Source organism: Scardinius erythrophthalmus (genome assembly GCF_964197995.2).
Source record: "Scardinius erythrophthalmus genome assembly, chromosome: 6".
In the NCBI taxonomy this organism is placed as follows: Eukaryota; Metazoa; Chordata; class Actinopteri; order Cypriniformes; family Leuciscidae; genus Scardinius; species Scardinius erythrophthalmus.
Window position 1 is genome coordinate 9,431,026 of NC_138226.1, and position 22,853 is coordinate 9,453,878.

A 22,853-nucleotide genomic window follows, 5' to 3' on the forward strand; every position below is an offset into this window, starting at 1 on the left:
GTGTGTGTGTGTGTTTTCTTTAATTGCAATCCGAGAACCCAGACCTCCACTAGCTAATTAACTCATCTTTAGAACGTGTATTTTTAAAAGTAATAAGTAATTATGTTGTTTATGAGATTGCCTGCAGATCTTGTAGTTGGCCATCAGCGCAGAACTCTATAAATGGAACAGGTAGAGCTAATAAGATGTGAAACGAGGCCCACTGGAATGCACAAGGACTCAGTATGTGACAGGCTGTAGGCAGCAGGTGAATTTGCACTGGAGGAGGAGGGGGCAAGAATAGCACCGGTGTGGGCGTACAGGCGGCCACCGAACCGTTATGCTGTAGCCTATGCTGGCGTATTTTCAGTAAGGTCAACAAACATGATAAATGTCCATGTATATATATGTGAGGCGGTGCATGCGGCTGATATGAGGTTTGGTATTCCATGCAGCAGCCTCCCACGCGCCGCTACCGCCCACGCCAGGATCTGCGTCACGCAGGCGCGTGGGAGTGAGAGAGCAATGTAGCAAGCGCGGAATATCCCAATTCTGGCAGTAGGGGAGAGAGCGGAAACCAACTAGTTTGAGAGTCCCTCCGTAGTTCAAACTACAGAGTGTGTGAGAGTTAATTCAATAACAGAGAGCCGAAGGACGCGTCGCTGATCCGCCGAACGCGCGCGCGGCACGTAACTGGACGTCAGGTGAAGCGTCGCGTAACTCAACGGACCGTCATCATTCAGAACTTCAATAATCATACAACCAGACGGAGCTTTTGGAAGAGTTTTGGTGGAAAAAAGACAAAGAAAGAAAACTAAAAGGTACGTTTATGCCAGTGCTATTGTTCAATGTCGCTTGTAAATGTAGTTGAGCGCTGAATTCATGCATTGTGTGCAACTTTCCTGCGTGTTTTTGTGATCCATGTGCGCGCCGTGCAGACCGGACAGCTCTCGGTACCGTGTGTGAACGCGCCCCCGTGGGCGTCTGGTCGTCGGCAGCTGTGTGTGTACAGCATCCTTAGCGATTCTTCACTTCCAAGGGTAGTTTTCCCAATATGGAATAGCTTTTAAATGTGTGAATTTCATAGGCTGACGTGTTTTTTTCCCTCAGAGAAATTTCACTATAGGATATAATGTTATATTATTATAAATCATTTGTATTTATAGATATTGCTAGATAGAGCTAGATATAAAAATAGAAATAAAATATTATGTAGGATAATAGTACTTAATATAGCTGCATGCAGATATTACAAGGCCAAGCACACCAACAGCATAAATGTTTGTTTATACTGCTATAGCACTGTCACATAATTGATTCGGTATTTTCAAGGTGTTATGCCAATGATACATATAATATTTTGTGTCAGTATGCCAAACCGTTGCCAAGAAAAAGCCTAATTCTTATTTGGCACTCACCACATTTGTTAATGCACACAAATTATTTTACCAGCATGTTATGAAGATGATCTGACATGAATTTGAAAAATGGTGTTGGCAGAATAAAAAAAAAAAAAATGTTTTCCATGAAATTTTAAATGGCTGACAAACAGTTTGATTGACCATGGCAAATCAAGCATTTTCCAATTAAATTTAAAATTACAGATTCAAAATTCAATTCAAAATCCATGATATGACCATCTTTTAACTCCAAATATTCTAATTCTGACTTGAAGCAATATTATTATTATTAATAGTTATAAGTTTGCTCTATCTCAAAACGGCTTGTTTACTCTATTTCTATAGCTCAAATTGAACAATAGGCTTCTATAGTCTGTGATGGAAGAATAATAATATCAATATAATATAAACGCCTATAATAAAACTACCTTTGATGCTTGGCCCCTAATAATAATATAATGCTGTTTCTGCCAGAAATGGTTTATTATTTTTCCCATAAACATTAGTAATAGTTGATGTCTCATGTTTAATTTATTATTTGAGTAATAATTGAAATGAGGTAATGGGAATTTTTGTTTTGAATTGTTTTCTGTCCTGTGAATTTATGACTCATTGTTTACCACTTCATTGTACACACTGGGCCCCCCAAAAAACAACTTGGATGCTAGTATTAAATGCAAAGTGGTGAACTTTTGTCATGCCTGTTTTCCTTCTGTACTTTCCTCACCAATAATTTCCACCGTTATCTTCAAAAAACCCTTAGATGTATCGAAATTGGGTAAAAGGCACTGCCACCTAAATTAGTGTTTTTGCATCCATCTTTTGAAGGGCTTTGAAAAGTAAAAAGCATCAAGGTGTTAGCTAAACTTGAGTTGCAGTTGAAAGGTGATGAAGACATCTGTATCTGTGAGGTATATTGTAAAGCTATAATGTGGCATGTTATTTTACATCTGATATTTGTAATTAACTACATACCCCTTTTTATTAACCAAATAGCTGACTCGAAAAATGGAAATGCTCATCCTCCTTTCACTCTAAGCATGATATTTTCTCTTAGATGGAACATAAAATGAGAAGTGTAGCAGAATGTTGCTGATGCTTTCCATCAAGTGAAAGGTGACCAATATACTATTCCAAATCATCTGAAGTTGTTTAAAGGTTTAGTGTGACGAGCAGACTAAAATTTGAGTTGCTTTTTTTTTCATTTCTTGAGCTCGACAGCCCCTTCCCACTATTCAGTTTCATTGTATGGTCAAAAGCAGCCATGGGTTTGCAGTGACATTAAGGTTGTAAATCATGACAGAATTTAAATTTTTGGGTGAACCATCCCTTTAGGAGATCACCAATTGATTATGCACACACAAATGTTTCCTTTTCTTGTTGTTGTTCCTCCACTTAAGTGAATCGATTGTGTTCCTCTAGTAATGCCTTATGCTCCTTTCACTAAAACAAGCCTTTATAGCTTTCATATGGAGAGCAGCTGTTCCACAAACATTCAGTCTGATGCACAGGACAGATAGGTCACCTTTCCAGAGAAGCTTCTTTTCAAAAGCTTCATGCAACTATTTAGGACAGGTCTCGATGTGAATCCATTATTCATTTAGATTGATAAGAGGCCGCTGTTGGGCAACATGAGTACGTGCTGTGAGTGCTCTCAGCGTGTTGCGTGAAGCCCTGGCCTTAGATCTCCAGCATTAGGAACCCAGCATGCTGTGGGGAGAGGGAGCTTTGGATAAATTGCTGCCTAAGTGCCATCCATGCTGATACTGAATTGGTTTCAACAAGGCACCCTTCACTTGGGTCTAGGCCTCAGTCATCCATTAGAGTGGCGGATCACTCATTGGGGCGTCCTCATTAGACTCCATACACTCACTCATCAGTACTCACAATCAGCCTCGCTGTGATACTGTTCTTACTCACCTCTAGTACACTAACAGTCATGATGATTTTGCAGCATCTGTCATCTTTTACCACCACTGAAAGAATGATAATTGAGGCCCGATATTGGCGTTGTTATTGATCTTTAAAAGCGGTTACTAGTTTTATTTATTTTTTACATTTTTATTTTATTGTATTAAATTTTCAACTTAAAGTATACAAGTATAGCATAGAGATGCCATAAAAGACAGTGCAAGTTTTGCAACTTTTGGTCATGTGTATTTGCTGCCAGGGGTATGCAGGTTTTATTGTGTTTTCAAAAGCAGTGTCTGTCTAAAGATTTTATGTCTCTATACTTCCCAAATTACTTTTGGGAAAATGCAAATGCAGATGTGTATGTCAGTGCAAGTTCATTTTGAAATGAACAATAACAGGACAGATTAATTACTAAAACACATTCCATTGATGAGCAGCAGTTGGTGATTTTCTGCAAAAACCCATGGATGTTTCTTGAGATATCTCTAGGGGACAGAATTTAATATATTCACAAATGCATAACCTAAATTCTTATTCTCAAAATATGATTCACTTCTGTAAAACTGAAAAGGCGTGAGAGCCTTTTTGGAAGTCCTCAGACTGCCACCCTGGAGGAACTCTCTGGAGAACCTCTAAGCATAATTTTGAATATGCCTCATTCCTATTGTGTAAGTGTCTCAAACGCAATTCCCTTGTTATGGGACACTCGTTGACTGTCTCTAGAGTTCTTGTAGGAACTTATGGGATCCATTTGGAAGTTCCACAGTTTCCTTGAGGTTCTCCACAGGGTTCTGTGAGTGTGGTGGTAATTATATGCATATTAACTTTAATTAGGGAATATGTTGTTTATTCTGATTCAATTCTGACCCCATGAGATATCAACAAAAATTTTCCCCCAATCTCAGAGGTTTCCCATTGTCATGGTTTGTATATCGTTTGTAAAACATATCTCTCTCAACAGAAAAATAAGCAAATGAACTCCGTTACCACATTAGTATGCATTACAGTCTCTGACAAAGTTTGCAGAGAGCGGTGTGTGTGTGTTTGTGTTTGTCGTACATTCATAATCCCTGGATACTTTTGAGGAAGAAGTGGGTGAATTAAAGTGAAATGCAGAAAGCTATCTTCTTAGTACGCACACCTACCGTCCCACTCCCACACGACTCCATTACCCCTCCTCCCTTGCTTGCAGCCAATCTCGCTTTTATCGTTGCTGCTGCGGATCCAGATCCTGACAGTGGCAGCTGTAGAAGCAAGATCCCGGCAGAAACAAATGAGGCCTGTGCTGAGTGAGTCCACCTACGCGTGTTGCAGAGGTGGAGTGTGGTATGTGACTCTCCCAGCAGCCCAGGAGCCTGACAGGCACTCTCTTATAGTCGCCACTCTTGGATCCAGCCACACATTTCTTTTCCTCCCCCTGCTGTGGCAGCCAGTGTCCTCTCCTTCGAGCGGTTTTGCTTTGTTTCCTGTAATTGCTTATTTTGTTCCTTCCTTTGTTCAGGTATGGCAGCGACTTTACCCAGAACCCTTGGGGAGTTGCAGCTCTACCGCATTCTTCAGAGGGCCAACCTGCTGTGCTACTACGATGCCTTCATCCAGCAAGGTGGTGATGATGTTCAGCAGCTCTGCGAGGCCGGCGAGGATGAGTTTCTCGAGATCATGGCGCTCGTGGGCATGGCCAGCAAGCCACTGCACGTCAGACGCCTACAGAAATCTCTGCGCGATTGGGTCACAAACCCTGCCCTGTTCAATCAGCCCCTCACGTCCCTGCCCGTCTGCAGCATTCCTGTCTACAAGCTGCCCGAAGGGTCACCCACATTGTTGCCTGGTAGCGGTGCCCGTGGAGACACCCAAGTCAAAGTGCCAAAGTGTTTGGCAGCTGCTTGTGTAGATCCCGGAAAAGGAGAATCAGGCAACGGGAACTCTTCAGCCACAGTTTCACCCCTCCAGAGTGGCAGCGAGCCACGTTTTTGGGCCAGTCATGGCACGGAGAGTGAGCACAGCCTTTCCCCGGCAGAACTGGGCTCTCCGTCTTCCCCTCGGGACGGCCTAGAGGCGCTCGACGCGGCTGCCATTCAGTCCGTGGCGGAGTGCGTGGAAAGAATCTCTCAGACTTTGCCCAAGAGTGACGCCATAGAGGTTAAAGAACAGTTGAAGGGAAATAAGAAGCTTGCCAAAATGATCAGCCACATCTTCGATATGAGCGACGAGGATCCTCACAGGGAAGAGGAAATCCGCAAGTATAGTGCCATATATGGCAGATTCGACTCAAAAAGGAAGGATGGGAAGCATCTGACTCTGCATGAGGTGCGTTATACGGGGCTCTCGCCTATTTTGGTTCTTTTGGGGTTTAAATAAATCATGCACTTCAAAGCATGGCTGTACTTTTAGTAAGAATTGATGTTGTGTCCCTGCTAAATAACTTCAGCATAGCTGGGCACCACTTTTTGGGATGCTGGTGTGTTTCCTTAATTAATTAGCTGCAGCAGAAATATCATGTTGGTCTGTTGCTTGCTTGTGGGACTGGTTTATTTCTTTGTGCATTGTAATATCTATTATTTATTGTCTAATCAATAATAAAAAATATCTTTCGTTTCTACATAGCTGACAGTGAATGAGGCTGCGGCGCAGCTTTGTATGAAGGAGGTGGCATTGCTGACTCGCAGAGATGAGCTTTTCGGACTGGCACGTCAGGTCTCCCGAGAGGTCACCTACAAATACACCTACAGAACTAGCAAGTAAGAACTTAAGTCATTTCCCAAACATGAAACACCTTGGTCGACTATTTTTGGACCTTTGGTTAAAACTGAAGTGTGCAATTTTTTTTCAGTTTTTAAATAGTTTCTCCTATCCCAGCTTATTATGTACAGACCAATGAAAGTAAGCCATTGTATGTTAATTTCCTTAAAAATGTTATGTGGCTCTGTAAAGACGTTGCTCTGTTGTTTGAGTAGTTCGCGTAATCAACATCACAAGTTTGGAACAGGACAACCTGCTTGTCCGACCTTCTCTGTATGAGAAGTTTGCCTAATCAACAGCACAAGTTTGAGACTACCTGTTTGCCTGACCATATTTTAATCACAAAATTTTGAAGATTCCAAAAATCAGTGCAAAAAATGCTCATAAATCCTGCAGAATCTGCCTGGTTAGCATGGAAAAAGCACAATGTAGGGGAGTTGTTTGTTTGCTTTAATGGATAAAAATTCTCTGCATGCATCACTTTTTACACCCCGTAAGTGACTGGAGTAATCATTCATGATGTTTAGCCTTTAAGCCAAGAGAGAGATAGCTAATGCTAATGCATTGTGAGCAGCTCAGGATCTGCTCTCTGGTAGTCTGCTTAGAGCCAAGCCAAGATATCAAAGTCGGCTTTGTGCGTGGCTTTTGTGTTGAGGTGTGAAGTGCTACACTGAGGTCTACGGAGAAATAAGAACACTCCCACTCCTTTGCATCTAAAGGACCACAAGCCTTATCAGACACTCAAACCCTGCCATCCAAAGAGACCAAGCAGGTGTTTTCTGGATTTCCAGACTTGCGTGTCAGTCGATGGAAAATTCCTTTTGGCATTACGTAATTGCAGTCACTCATTCAAAACTTGAAAGATTGGATCACAGTCATGGACTGGATATTGCGAAAGTTATCTGGGCCAAGTTGTCTTACAATGCTTCTTACGTCATAATGATATTTGCCAAGAGCACTCCTAAATTAGGTTGCAGGTGAAAACTGCTATTAGTAAAGCAAGTATTAGTACTTTAAGGGTTTAAGGGTTTTAAACCAGGGGTCCATGAAACTACTTCAAGGGGGGGTCCATGTAGAAGATAAATAAAACATAGAAACATTGAAATTCTATTTCATTTTAATGATCTGAGAAGGATTGTATAATATAATAATGCTAATTAATGTTGAAAGGGTACCAGGTGGGGCTGAGACTCTGGTTGTCAAGGGTTTTTAAGGTTGAAAATCCTTGCTTTAAGGCATTTCTTGTATAAATTTATCCAATAGTTTGGGGGAAATTAGTTGTAATAACTTCATGTCACATAATGTCCTCCTAGAGACATGATCCCTCAGAAATAATTCTATTATGCTGATCTGGAGCTCAAGAAACATTTATTCTTATAAACAATGTTGAAAACAGCTATGCTGCTTAAAATCATTTTGATTATTAGGATTGAATTTTTTAGGATTCTTTGATGTATAGAATGTTCAAAAGAACAATATTTATTTTAATCTTCATTGTCACTTTAAAAAATAATTCCCCGAAATAAAAGCTTACAGTCCCCAATCTATTGAACGATAGTGTGTATTGAATATAACGTTTTGGCTTTCATATTTACCTTGTTTAAATAATATTATCAGGACACATAGGATATATAGGACACATTGTTGTGAAAGTGTTTCATTGCTTGTTCAGGGCTAAACATTTCATTTTCTTTCCTACAGATCTCGATGCGGCGACAGAGATGAGCCCTCGCCCAAGAGAATTAAAACTGAGGTGAGTAAAATTGCTTCATGATTTCTCCAACCTGAACTCCAAGTAATCTGTCTGAAGCTTCCAACGCAATTTCTCAACTCATTTTGTTATTAATGTGCGCTGCTGCGCTAACACCAATATGCGAGGAAACTGTTGTAGGAGGCAGGATTGACACTGGGTGGGTCCCGTGGCTTTTTGTTTGCATAGCTGCCTGTCAGCATACTGAACTGTGTGGGAGGGCTTTGCAGGAGCATGCGGGGTAGCTCCATCAGGATTGCATGTCATGGTGTAGGGGAAAGGTCAAAGTTTAGCCTGAAGAAGTTACAAAGGACTAATGTTTGCAAACCCACTCCCTCGATCACACCTTAAGTCCATATTTAGCCATCCCCCGGTCATTATTTTTCCATAACCTACATATCCGTGATTAGTCTGCCCTATACTTAGCTGCACATATATAGTGATCTTATTGATGTGGTCTGCTGAAGAGGCCTTTGTGCTTTATGGCAGCTGTCCATTCATGGCTCTCTGGTGACACATTTGATCACTGTCCAGTCGTTAGATTTTCTGGAAACTTCTTACATCCCACATCAATGCTTATGGGCTGGGCTGGTGTCTCAAGAAGAGCAGGTGTTTGCCCACTTCACCTCTGCCCTGGTTTCACTCCGCATACGGGCAAAGACATGAGACCACTTCGGAAAATCAGTGGTTTCTACCCACTCTACCTCTAAGGAGAAATGAGTCCTTCATCAGTATCAGACAGTGGCAAATTACCAAGCGACTTCCTTTTCCCCCTAATTTGCATTGTTACTCACTTAATAATCACATTTTACCTCACATTTACGTCATGTTCCCACACTAGTTATGTGAATGAACAGCAGCATTGGGGAAGCTACTTAATTTATTTTTTTTTCAATGCATATTTATTTTGGTGGTTGTATTTACTCGTGTACAGCATGCGCATACACTGAACTCATCACAAATCACGTTGAGAATATACTATAAACATATTTATTAACATAAAGTCTTTTGCTGTAGACTTTTATGCAAAGCTACAGTACATACAAAAGTGGAGTGAATTACTCACCCATTGTTTGGAAAAAAAGACATCTGCAAGTTCAACAAGCAATGACAGGCACCCAAACTGCACTTTCTCTTCAGCGAATCCAGATGACTTAAGCAGGTTATTGCTACACTTTGGAGTTTGGATTTTGGTCCATGTAAATGAATACTGTTTGGGTGTAAATGTAGATTAGATTTCATGCCAATTAAAGTTGTAATAATTCTCACTGGTACATTTCTGATAACCATATTATTGACCTTTATGAAATAATTCTTGGAATTTTTAGAGCTGCAGATTGGTCACACAATACCGCCCACAAACGCAGCGTGATCTCTAGAACACATGCTCGAATGAATCAGTGAATAATTTTTTTTTAACATTTAAGAGAGAGTCACCTTTTTTATCAACATACCGTTTGGTCAAGCTACTCCAATTGTAGTTAAGTTAGTAGTGTCTTACAGTAAATGACCTTTTTGTTTTTGCATTGTTTGTTGCAGTTAATTTGTACTCAACTCTAGAATGGATTTTCCGCGTTTAACTGTTTCATAGTGTTTTACAGTTATTAGTGTTGTGTCTGAACTGCAGAAATAAAAAACATAAACTTCCCCTCCCCCACTCGCTGTCCTTGTCTGGCCTCAACTCTGCCCACATTACACTCCCATCCACACCATTGAGATTAAGCCGCCCGCCCACATGCACCCAGACAAGGTCCAAATGAGATCAGTTGTGCACCCACCCGTATTCTTGAGGTAGATGTGACATCACTACGTGGGTGCACTCGGAATCACCCACGCCCATGCATTTGCGCAGATACCACAAAGTGAAAAGGGGCCGAGTCTGAAGACACATGCGTATACATGCAGGCGTATGCATGCACCTTTGTCTGTGCGCTCTAGAAGACCAGCCTCCGTGTCGAGAGAAAAGCCTTAACTCACAGGAGTGGCTCGGTGACTTCATTATTGCTGCGTGAGTGTTGGCAAATTTGCGTCAGAGCTGTTATTATCAGATACCTCTTTGCCTCAAACACCCAACTAGTAGTGAAAAGGCTGGAATGTCTGTGGTAGTTTGCAGCCATGGGAACCCATGTAAACATTTGAAGTTTCGAACTCATCCTTCATGTAATAATTTAGACGGAGCAGTCCGTTGGACAAAATGTTCTTTTTTTTTTTTTTATCTGCCTGTTGGGTTGAAACTCATCCTGAGGGGATTTTTAAGTGGGATGACATTTTATTAAGTATTTGACCTTTTCGCTTCAGAGGAATGAATCTTTTTTCACTTCGGGTTAGTGAAAAATTAGTAGCTAAGCTCTTAAGTGGTTGAGATTAACATCTTGTCCTTGAATTGTTCAGGTATTCTTCAAATGTCAGTCTAACCTCATTGACCTCCAATAAGAGGTTGATTCATATTGCTATAAATGGTCTTGACCATTGCTCTTGTAGTGGACTTGTGGATTTACTGGGGCTGGTCAAATTCAGCTATGACACATTGTCTTTAAAGTTGATGTGTCAATTTTTTGGTGTTAAAATACTTCATCTTATCAGTTATCATGCAGACACAACTGAGTAATTAAGTTGATTTTTCAAAATAGTCTTTGTGGCACTATCATAACAGTAGTCTGTTTATGAGCCATATTAAAGGGATAGTTAACCCAAAAAATTTAATTCTGTCATTAATTACTCACCCTCATGTCGTTCCAAACCCTTAAGACTTTCGTTCATCTTCAGAACACAAATGAAGCTCTTTTTGATGAAATTTGAGAGTCTTCTGTCCTTCCATAGACAGCTACGCAACTACCACTTTGACGCTTCAAAAAGTTCATAAAGATATCTTAAAAATAATCCATATGAATTGAGCGGTTTAGTCCAAGTTTTCTGAAGAGACACGATCGCTTCATATGATGAACAGACTGAATTTGGGCTTTTATTCACATATAAACGTTGATCAACTCACACATCAGTTGTGGTTAACAGAAGCTCAAGCACGTTTGCTTGATGTGTGAGAACCAAGGAGGTTCATTCTCGTGTTACGCAGCACGTTTGAGCTTCCGCAAGAACCAATGAGGTTTCAAGCAGGTCAAGCAGGTTCGATTGACCTCCTGTTTGTTCCCTGATCAGAAGTCTGTTCATCATATAAAGCGATTGTGTCTCTTCAGAAAATTTGGACTAAACCGCTCAATTCATATGGATTAGTTTTAAGAAGCGTCAAAGTGGTAGTTGCGTAGCTGTCAATGGAGAGTACAGAAAGCTCTCAGATTTCATCAAAAATATCTTCATTTGTGTTCCGAAGATGAACGAAAATCTTACGGGTTTGGAATGACATGAGGGTGAGTAATTAATGACACAATTTAAATTTTTAGGTGAACTATCCCTTTAAGCAACACTGGGCTCATCCAGTGGCATATGTTTTGGCAGGACTGTTGGTTTGTCCTACCAAAACAGGGCGCGGATGGAAAGGAAACCGGTTTAAAAATCATTAAGTTGACTGCCTCTGAAACTTTGATCAAAAGGAAATATCAATCGAATGTGTATCGATCTGCAGGAGGGCTGTTTTGACCTCCAGGAGGCGCTGCAGGCTATTCACATGCGCCAGGAGACCCTTAAGGAGCAGCTAGCCCACGCCAGATCTAAAGGAGAGGAGACGGTTGGGCGGAATATCCAGGTGACTGACTGCATTATGACAGTGTATTTATTTTTGTGTGGGAGAGGAATGCTCTCAGGCGCCTCGCTGACTCCGTCTTCATGTCTGTCTACCACCACACGTCTCGCTCTGGTATCCTATCATGCAGGTTTTCGGGTCAATAGCTGCAAGAGCTTCCCTGGTCCTCCTGACCATGACCTACTTTTGGTCAACTGGTCTAATATATGAACTATCATTGGTTGGATATTTTTAAGGAAGTGTATGGGATGTTCTAACTGATGAAAAATACGTCTATTAGCAAGTACTGTTACTCTCAGTGCTTTTTGCTGATTGTTGTTCTGTAGGGAAGAAAAATGAACTGTTGTTCTCATAGACCAGAAGTTCTCAACCTTTTCACGCCAAGTCCCCTTATTGCTCAACATGATATTTGAAGGCTCTTCTAACAAAGCAAATTTATAGCCTCTGGTATGTCTGTTGTAATAATTTATATATATGTGTGTGTGTATGTGTGTGTGTATGTATGTTACTTAAGTTACTATATAACTATAGCTATATAATTAAAATGGAGAACAAATGGAGACTTTTCAGTTTATCAGCTTAAGCTTATCAGATTATTCACCCAAAAATGAAAATTGTCATCATTTACCCTCATGTTGTTCCAAACCTGTATGAGTTACTTTGTTCTGTTGAACACAAAAGAAGATATTTTAAAGTAGTTGATAACCAGACAGTTGACAGAAGCCACTAACTTCCAGTATTTTTTCCTGCTGTGGAAGTCAGTGGCTACCGTCAACTGTCTGAGATTTCAATATTAACTTAAAATGTCCAATATTATTGGAAGATAAAATCATGCGGGCTTTCCTGTCTATTATTAATTGTATAGCTCTACACTATAAGGCCAAAAACATTTTATTTCAGTCTGCAAAGATATTTATGACTTCACACTTTTGCTGTACCATGACAGTACTTGACCTTAGAGAGAATAATGATTTTAAAAGGAGAGAGTTTATACTAATATCTACTATAGCACCCTTAGTTTTAATGCTAAGAATGCACTGCATACTTTGGGTGCATTATTTATTACATTTTTACACACTTTTGCATACAATGATGGTTACTTAGCTAGAATTGTTCACATGTATGTCTTTTGCATCTGGGACAAAGTTGATACATCTCTCTATTATATCTTTTGAGCAACCTCTGAGCATTTAAAACATAACTTGTGCCATCTTTTCTCTCTAATTGTTCTGTTTTTCAATAGATTGACACAATGCATTATCTTCATTGTTTTGAAGTGGAAACGTGTTATTTGTAACTCTGAATAGCATCTTCCTGTGTAAAAGAAAAACAAGCAGTAAAAGTTCGTTTTGCTTGCCTCTTTAGGTAGCATGCTATTGCGCATGTAGGAGGGGTGCTATTGGAATGAATCAAGCTTTTAATAATAATCAGAGAGCTGAAAAATGAATATAATCACAACAAAATATTTATGGTAATTAAACCCCGTTTCATGTGCAAATATGATTGAGGAGCATCCAAATAATCATTGGGTATTTGGACTCTAGTTTGTTTATGGTTAGTTTTGTTTTGTATCACTACAGTTGCGGTTTGTTTGTGAATGACGAATATTGGAAATCATTTGTGTCACACTGTACGTACGATGCTATACACATCCGCCTGTCTGACTCCCTGCTGTCTGTGCATATTATAGGTTCAGCTGGAGCGTCTGTTGGCCAAGCAGATGGAGATACTGCATGATGCCGCAGCGCAGGACAGACTGCAGGCTCTGGAGTGGAGGGTTCCACCAGGGCCCTACAAACACAGCTCAGACAGGCAGAACAGCAATGGCCTCTCAGCTGACAAAAACGCTGACCAGCAGGGTGGGTTTGTGCTTTATAAAATTAGAGGTGATGGGTTATTTGTCACATAGTGGATGCTTTTTATCCAAAGCAACTTGCTGCCCATTTATTGCAAGGACAGTCCTTTTAGAGCTAATTTTATTGTATTTACCTCGTCAGCAAAATAAGGGGCTTTTAAACTGGGGTCTAACTAGGGGGTTCAGAATTTAATTTAATTTAATTTAAAAATATTTTTAGGGCTGTCAAAGTTAATATGTTTAACATATTCACCAAATTTGATAGTATTACTACTACATTCTCTTTTCTAGAGACTGGTCAGATGTCATGGCATCAGTAACTTATAATTTATAATAATTATAATATTATCTATATAGTATAAAAATATTATATTATTATAAAATAATATATAATAACAATTATTTTAGTTAATCCTTTTTAGTACAATGATACTACTTGTCTTTTCAATAAATAGTATAAAAAATAGTAGTTATTTATACAGGGTCTTGTATGAAAATACACCCTTATTTCATATTATATTGTATCATATTTGGAGGTCTTTTGCATCAAAAAGTTTGAAAACTCCTGAGTGTCTGAATCCTAAAGCGAAACCAGTTGAGAACTGGTAGAAGAAGAGAATGTAGAAGTCAAGGAATTTATTTTCACAAAAACAGCTATTATTATAATTATTATTATTTTTGTTATCAGAAAAGCAGACAAACTGTCTTTTACTCTTGATTGACCATCCGGGTTATTTTTGTACACATTTGACAGTATTGAAAACCGGTGAGGCGTTTCAGTTGTTGTTTCTCATATAATTCAGTAGCTTGCATCACCTGTTCCAGACTCTTCTTTTTTTCTCGTTTCTTGTTGGCACTCTCATTTCTGGGGCTCATCTGGCAGCTGCAGGCGGAGGCGGGGTGGTGGGTGTCAGAGAGGGGAGGGGGACGCTGGGTGGAAATATGAACACAGCTCTGCGTTCTGCTGCTAATCTTGTGCCTTAGAATGCCACCCGTTCTGGAGTTCAGTTTGACCCTCGTGTTGGTTCATGATGATAATTACTGCACATATACAGAATCTGAGCACTGATTATCTGCATCACAGCACAGTTACAAATGTTTGAATGTTTACAAGGGCTTTTGCATTGCAGAGTAGTATGCGACCACCACCATGGATTTTTAATGGTGATATATAAAGCCACCCTGCTTTATAGGTATCATTTAATTTAATAATAACAGATAAGACGTACAGAAACTTATCTCTTTTTTTATAAATACATATTTTATGCACATACATATGCATACATTTATTTTTGTATGTTTTAGGTATATTAAGTATCAGGAGCATCATGCACTCTATTTTAGTGTAATTACTGTAATGTCATCATATCAGATACTTATTATTAATTATTACATTATTAACACATTTACTGTCACTATTCCAGAATATTAAGAATAGCCTATTAAACCTATGTCATGCATCTATTCTGTCTTCCATGTATTATGTAGCTTATAAAAACAAAAGATTTAAAGTCGTTTAAGCACTAACATTGCATGTCAATTTGCACCTTATCTTGGCGTTCCACAGTGCATTTGGTGAATCAGAAGCTAAAAATTTATTTTTTGTACAATTTTGGGCGGATTCTCCCATCCACGAGCCCGTGAATACTGAATGGTTCTGTGCAAATTGCCCAGGCCGTGTGACAAACTTTAGCTTCAAAACTATAAAATTCACAAAAAGACGACAACTTTAGGGCACTTCTGATTTTGTACCTACACTATAATAAGATTAGAGTAAACTTTATAGTTACCTACACAATGTGTTGACTAGGTTATCGGATAAAACACGTCAAAATATATTTGAAAGGATTTCCGCTTCCATAGACAATAGACATCAAAGGATATTATACAAACTATAAATGTTTTTGTTTGTATCTGTATTTAAATGTCAGAATAAAAAAATAAGCATTATATGGTTTAAAACGCTAAACAGTTGTGATATATGACGTTGGGCGCGTCCGTCTTCACGACCAAAGTGTGAACTAGGGCTGGGCATCGTTCAAAAAATGACGATATCGATACTGTTACCGATACCTTAACATCGATACCACTTCCTGAATGATACTTTTTCCGATACCAATTTTATGAAATTTTATGACAAGATTACGTTACTCGATATTATCTTAAAAAACAACAACTTTATTTTTTCAGGTTGTTTTTATTTATTTTTACCCAGCCACTGAACATTGTAATCTCACCGGTGTGATCGTACGCTTTAAAGGGTTATCAAAAAAAATAAAATAAATCATTCAGATACATTTGCCTCAAAAATCTGAGAAAAAAAAAAATTATTTACCAGATATCGGCCAATAAATGAGCTTTAATCGTTTTTTTGTTTTTTGTTTGTACCACACAGGTTGCATACTTTCATAATTTATGCACCTGCCAGGCATCTACCATTGAGAAGAATGGGGATGTTAATGGATGGCTTTCTTTAGCTATTATAGACTCCTTGGAAAAAAATGCTTATTTCTCCTTTGCATTAATATGACACTCTTCTCATTATTTAGGATAATTATTATTTGTTGTTTACGTTGCGCTGAGCACAACAGAGCTCTCTCCCTCCACAAAACTGAGAATAACTCCTTCATGAACTCTCTGAGTACATGATCCCTCTCAGCTTTCTAATATCCCATGCGTTCTCAGAAGACCAGAGTGGGCGTATGGGATCTGCGGAGAAAGAATGAGTGAGAGAGAAAGAGGTAGAAGCAGTGGCAGAAAGTGAGAATTAGATGAGACCTAAATATGTCTTTCCTTAGCCTTGACTCTCCCCCAGGTAGGGCTTTAATGAAATGAATCAGTGCTGTTGGGTTTACAAACATATCAATTGTAATTCCATCTCAAGCCTTAGCAGGAATTTTCATTCTTGATCTTGAATTGATTGAATAGGCATGTATATGTGACACACACATACATACACACACACACATATATATATATGCGATTAATCGATTTGCCAGCACTAATATATCACTACAATTAATAATTTTTGTGGTCATAAGATTTTTAAATGTTTTTGAAAGAAGTCTCTTATGCTCACCAATGCTGTTTTTATTTAATCGAAAAAACAGTAAAACAGTACTATTGTGAAATATCACAATTTACAAGTTTAATGTATGATCCTTCAGAAATCATTTTACTATGCTGATTTGGTGCAAGTAACAGTTCTTAATGTTCAATGTTGAAAATGTGAAAATGTTTTGCTGCTATATTTAAGGTACATTTGCTTCACGATTCTTTGATAAATAGAAAGTTTGAAAGAGCAGCAATTATTTGAAATCTGTCTGTCTATCCATCTATCTATCTGAAAGATGGATGGATGGTTGGATGGAAGATGATGGATGGATGGAAGATTGATGAATGGATGAAGAATGGATGGATGGATGGAAGATAGATGAATGGATGAAGAATGGATGGATGGATGAAGGATGGATAGATGGATGGATGAATGAATGGAAGATAGATAAATAGGCATACAGACAGACAGACTGTGGACCAGGGTGGAAGAACACCATTTATTATCACCTGTTCAGTTTCTTTAATTTGCATTTCTCATCCTGTCATTCAAATTCAAATTCCAATGCAATTTCCTGTGGGACATGGCCAATTCAAATTCTTTCTGAGTTTTGTCCAACCCTGTTATCCACAGCGGTCGTTACCTTCTATGGTTTAAAATGAGGTATTATGAGGAGTGGGTGGAAGAGACGTGTCCCCTCAATGTTCAAATTAACACAATGCCCTTTAATTACCAGCAGCTTTAAGTTAAAAACGACAGATATTAGTCATGATGCTGCTCTGATCCTGTCAATAGACACAAATGAGATCAGCCAGCCAGGGACAGAGGAGGTTAATGTGCTGTGTTGAAGGAGGCAGTAAGCACAGAGGTGCACGCACTGAATGCAACTCGCTATCAATGCGCTTCAAGCCGCATTCGCTGTCCTCGGGCTATTACGGCGTGTGCGTTGGCAGGCTGTAGTCGAAGAAAAGGTGCATTTGTATCAAATGAAGCTCAGTTGCAGGCGTGAGAGAGAGTATTGTGCTGAGTGTTTCTGGTAGGCGGAATGCTTGTCTCCTAGCATTAGCTTGGACTTGGTAATGGACATAATGACGCAGCCTTGCGTTTTGTTAAACGCCGATCATGAATACAGTTGCGATGTGAAAAGAGATGTGAACATGAGTTAAAATGAATGGTTTGTTTTATTGTTTCTCTGCAGGAGAGAGACCGTTGAATCTAAGGGTGACCAACCTGAGGCCGAGCGCATCAGACGGAGACACTCCTCTCGGAAAGCAGCTGGCGAATGAGTTGAAGAGGCATCATCACGCTAATGCAGAGAGCAAGATGTCAGCAGCCACAGGTGTGTGTTGAATGGAAAGAGAAGAGACCTAGTGAGCTGCTTACATAGGCAATTTTGAGGCATCATCAGCATGCGACTGTAGGCTAAATGAAGGCTAAGACACCTAAGGAATTTCAAGTCAGCATCATATGCATCAAAACGGCACACTAGGGACTCTGTGACCCCCAGTAAATGCTTTTTTGGTAAATGCACATTACACACTTGCGCTCCATGGCTGACTTGCATACATTTGTTTTTCATACCTGGGTCATTTCTGCAGTACCTTTTGAGCTCTGTAACAGTTAAAATATGAATATGCTAGAGTTAAAATATGAGGAAGAATTTCTATAAAAGGGTCACCAGACTTTCAGAAAAATGCTCTGATCAAGATAGCTCTGATCTGATTCATTATAATTTTAATATTTTCAAAGTGACAAGAAAATGAACTAAATTGAACATAAGATGGAAAAAAGCACTCAAGGAGAAACTGATTTAATTTTTGATATTCATTAATTTTAAACATTTTGATTAGAAAAAGTAAAATATGAAGAAACACCTGTAATATATTATTTTATTTTTATAATACATTTTTACATTTTAGAAGCACTTTTTAATAAATTGATGGTACATGGTAACATGGTAAAAAATAGAAAATATTAATTATCATTATCATAATTATTTGTTATTTTATTTTTAATCAATTGTTTTTCCGTTTTAGAAGCACATAGCAAAAATATCAAACCAAATTGTTAATATTATTTAACTTCAGTCTTTAAAATGGTGCAATTGTATCCAATATTATCTCATATGATAACAGGAATGATCCGTATTATATTTGTCATTGCTAATATATGCATTAATTCAAATAGCAGACGCTTTATCCATCACTAATTGCATAAAGGGTTTCAGTAATCCAGAACATTTCTCTTCATTTTTCCAGAAAACGGAGACGCATCTTCACGTGCCCTCAACCTTTCTGAGAAGAAGACCATCAAATCCGAGCCAGAGGATTCCAGATAGCAGCCCTGAATGCTTTCGTTCCAAACCTACAACAATACACGTCGTCTGTCAGTGAATACTAAACAAGCACAACTACAGTAGAGCCTTAACAACCGACGTTGCCTCAAAATAGAATTTATTTTAGTTTCTCACCATTTTTGTTTTTGCCAAAGCACCTAGAGTCCTTATTTCCATTCTCTTGAGTAGATTCACACTGTTTGTGCTGTCACTGACTGTACTCGTTCAATTCTCACTAGCTCTAATCACCTGTTTTTATCTCTTCATGCTATCCTATCGGTGTGGACCACGAAGTCCGTTATTTGTACATACATAGAAAATGTCTGTTTGAAAACGGTTAAATGTTATTTAAATACAGTATGTGTTGTATGTATATATGATTGCATGTATAATTTCATTGAAACAGAGGGACGCAGTGTTTTTAAAGTTGTCAGTACGCAGCTGTTGGTTGTTGTCGCCTATTTAAGTGAGCCTCCTGGATTGCGTTTCTCTTTAAAGACCCCATGCAGTCGCTTTCATTTCCTGTATTGACTATTTCCTATTATAACAGGAAGTTGGTAGGACACCTCAAAGGGTTTGTTCCTTTTTTAAATATGAACCGTGATTTGCTAGTTGCTATTGCTAGTCGACAACAGGTGGTATTATTAGCAGGAGTTATGATATCATTCTAGAGAGCACGTGATTGGAGAAAACTCTGACTCATCGATATTAGGGCTGCATAGATCGAAATAAAATTGATATTATAATATGACAATGCAATAGTCAAATCATGCAGGTTGCGATTTTCATTTAGACATGTGCAGCTCATGATTGAGTTTAAACAGTGTAAATGAAAAGGGTCTTGTTTTACTCTAAAAACGACTGTGCGCATACTAATTTGCCAGCAAACTGCCAAAATAAAAGCTTGATTGTCTAATGTTTAAAAAACAATGAAGAAATGAAGATGTAAATATTAGTACTGTATTTTTACAGTTGTACATTATTTTATTTAATAGTCTTATTTTTATTTTACAGTGTAATTATTGCAACAATTCTTATTTTAATATTTTTATTTAATAATAATCACAAAAATCATATTTTATTATTGTATTTGAACAGTAGGAATGTGAGAGAGTTGATTCTTGTAAAGAACAGCCACATTTTTCAAGTTTTCCCCAAATTGCTCAACCCTAAAAAGATACCCATTCTTTAAAACTATCTTTATTTTCTACTCAGTTTCACACTCAAACTAAATCAACCCAAACATTCTAGAATTATTCTTCATTCTTTCCAAATATAGCTATTCAAGTCATCTGGTAAAAATCAAATCGCAATATATATCGCAGGTTTTTTTCCAATATTGTGCAGCCCTAATCAATATTTTTGGTTGTTTATCCCAGAAGAGAAAGACGAAGCGCCCTTTTTAATGCGTAAAATAGAATTTTGTCAGCGTTTAGCAGTACACTAGCATATAGATGACCTCAGAGCTAATACATATGAATACTCTAATTTTGATCTCATGGGGTCTTTAAGGAAGTCAACAATGCTAGCGAATCTGAATTTAAAAGTCTCTACTATGGTGCTATGGTTGAATTTACTTGCGTAACACACAGGAAAACTGCGGTACACATTGCTATTTAAACACTGAAATCTCGGAGCCAGCCGTTTGTCTTTCTTGAACGAATAGTAATGCCTGTTTATTCCGATACTAAGCACAATTAATATATTTCATCGTACTCTATACATGCCAACAAAATGCTAAAATAGACGAGCATGTCTCCCCTCTTGAACGTTAGCGAAATAGTCATGTAAATAGTTCAAAAACATTCACGACTGACTGGAACTTGAAAACAGGGCGTCTTTGCTGCACCATTCCAGTCTTTATCATAATCACGTAATGTGTTTGTATTTCTGAATATTTAGTCGTAGAGCAATACCGGATAGCTGTTGTCACTTAACTCAGTGAACGTGTCTAGGTGTCCCAACCTCAGAGGACATTCACTGTACAGTATTTCTACTCTGTTTCGTAGTGTAGACATAGTCTTAGATTCAGCTAACGTGCAAATGTATGTGAAACTGATATGCACTAGTGTTTGATTCTCGAATTTGCATCCTACCGCTCAACATTTCTCGTGTTTCTCAATGGTGATGATACGTGTTTTTGTAGGACTTGTACCTGTGAAATCATCGGTTCGGCTTCGAGTCGCACTCTTTATGTAGTTCTAGAGTATCACGTGAGGTGAAGTAGGCACAAGATAATCAGGTTTTCCGCAATTACATGTCTGTAATGTACCGGTCAAGCTGTTATATAATCTGTATTTGTGTCGATGACAAATACCTCTATATCGGTGCAAAGAGACCGATTTTTAACGTCCTGATCATACACTTCAGTATTTTGAGGGAATGTGTGGAAATATTGTGTGTGCTTTTATTTTTTTAGGATTACTTTCAGAGACTAAAGAGATCTCGAGTATGCAAAATCTTAATTTAAGTGCCATTTTAAACCTATTTTTGAAAGTCGGTGGGTTAGGAGACGTCCCGTGTGATAAAGACGAGCGTTGAGTGAATATTTATCCTCATTTTGCCTTAGTTTAAAAGCATTCCACGTTACAATTCTTCGCACGTGGTTGTTTATTTTGGGTGTTCGTTTTGGGTGGAATGGAAAATGAGATTTGGGAAGTTGTATGAAAATCTGAGACTTAAAGCCTTGGCAATATCAAGCTTTCTAAGAGCACTGGAACAAAATTTGCTTTGGAAAAAATCTGATTGGACCTCACTGATTACATCGTTACCAATGACCTATATAGCAAGACATATCTAGACGCCTACCTTTGTTCCTTGCTTGTTACCGTCTTTAACCACTCACAGAAATGATCAGTCTTTCTCTAATCTTTGTACTTGCTTTGTATAATAGACTTATGCATCTTGGACTGTGGGATGAAACTGTGTTGTCAGTAGAACTTGTTCTCATCACTTTTGAGTAGAGAGTACTTTAGGATATGCATACGGTAGTCCTGCACATATTGTTTTGTAAACACTAATATATTTAATTTGTTATACAGCACATGAACATTAAACTCTATTTTTTTGACATCTGATTGTGAAGTACTTTTCATTCTCCCATCCATTTGAAGTGTTTCTCATGCTTTGTTTCAGGACCCAGATTTTATACAGCACATCAAGTGGATTAACATATGGTTAACATAAAATATCCTAAAAATCAGACAGAATTATGAATTTGTGAATTTATTTATATTTCCTGAGACCTGTGACTCATTGAACAGATGCTAATGGACAATGTTTTTTTTTTTTTTTTTGTAAATTACCATAGCTAGAAAAACTCAGTTTCAGTCTGATTCATTGTACATCTCTGGCCACAGCTGTGGACTGGTGGTCTGAATACACTTGCGCTTTGAACTTTGTATTACTAAGAAGGTGCGATATGCATAGCAAGGAATTACTGGCCTTCATAATTTTTATAATTAAAAGAAAAATGGCTTTTAAGATAGTTACACTACAAGCCAATCTTTATTATGACTATTCTCCACATTTTAGAATAACAGTAAAATCATCCAACTATGACACAAAATGCGCATATGACCAAAAATGTTTTCACAATACATCAAAACCATCTTATATTTATACTCTACTCAGTTAATTTTCTCAACTAACTTCTGGGATGCTCTTTGAATTTGTTTTTATTTTTTTATATTTTAAGATTTCTTTTTAATTGAACTTTTAGTAAGGTTTATGTGCTTTTGTCCTTTTTATTAGAATTATGTTTTCCCAATTTCTATTTAGATTTATTTTAGGTTAATTAGTTACTTCAACTTCTTTTATTTAAGTTGCCAAGGCAATATTTCTAAGTTATTTAAGTTTTTCATCTAATGTTTGTTTTATTTCAGTTAGCGAAAACGATTTTTAATAGCTGTTTTAGATTTTATTTAACAAGGTTTATGTATGCTGGACACTTGTTGACTGCTTTTCTTTCGCTATTTGGTCCAACGCCTCCATTAAAAAAAGAAAAACATTTTCGTTCATATATTAAGAAATCCATATGTATGCACTAAACAAAACCTTTTGGCTGGGCAGTGTAGAAGAAAATATTTGCACAAAAAAACTAAACTAAAATGCGTAATATTTGACTAAA

At 38.1% G+C, this 22,853-nt stretch overlaps 1 protein-coding gene across 2 annotated transcripts; it reads left to right on the plus strand.

The window, feature by feature from the left end:
* Window positions 1-189: 189 nt before the first annotated feature.
* On the plus strand, window positions 190-21,793 carry nab1b (NGFI-A binding protein 1b (EGR1 binding protein 1)). 2 transcript variants are annotated; one of them, XM_081367837.1, is made up of 9 exons: window positions 190-348; window positions 435-800; window positions 4,795-5,600; window positions 5,898-6,031; window positions 7,734-7,785; window positions 11,363-11,482; window positions 13,170-13,338; window positions 17,588-17,728; window positions 18,648-21,793. In XM_081367837.1, exons 3-9 carry the CDS (start codon window positions 4,797-4,799, stop codon window positions 18,725-18,727), a joined length of 1,500 nt encoding a protein of 499 aa, XP_081223963.1. In that variant the 5' UTR covers window positions 190-348; window positions 435-800; window positions 4,795-4,796; the 3' UTR covers window positions 18,728-21,793. The 2 variants fall into 2 exon arrangements, with proteins under 2 accessions (XP_081223963.1, XP_081223964.1); XM_081367838.1 differs by lacking the exon at window positions 11,363-11,482 and having other exon boundaries at window positions 190-800.
* The last annotated feature ends 1,060 nt before the right edge of the window (window positions 21,794-22,853 follow it).

Bases quoted from the DNA above. Each gene is read 5' to 3' on its own strand.
- nab1b (XM_081367837.1), top strand. From the start codon at position 4,797: ATGGCAGCGACTTTACCCAGAACCCTTGGGGAGTTGCAGCTCTACCGC. The intron at 7,786-11,362 runs GTGAGTAAAATT...ATCGATCTGCAG, and splicing joins CCAAGAGAATTAAAACTGAG to GAGGGCTGTTTTGACCTCCA. The intron at 17,729-18,647 runs GTGTGTGTTGAA...TCATTTTTCCAG, and splicing joins CAAGATGTCAGCAGCCACAG to AAAACGGAGACGCATCTTCA.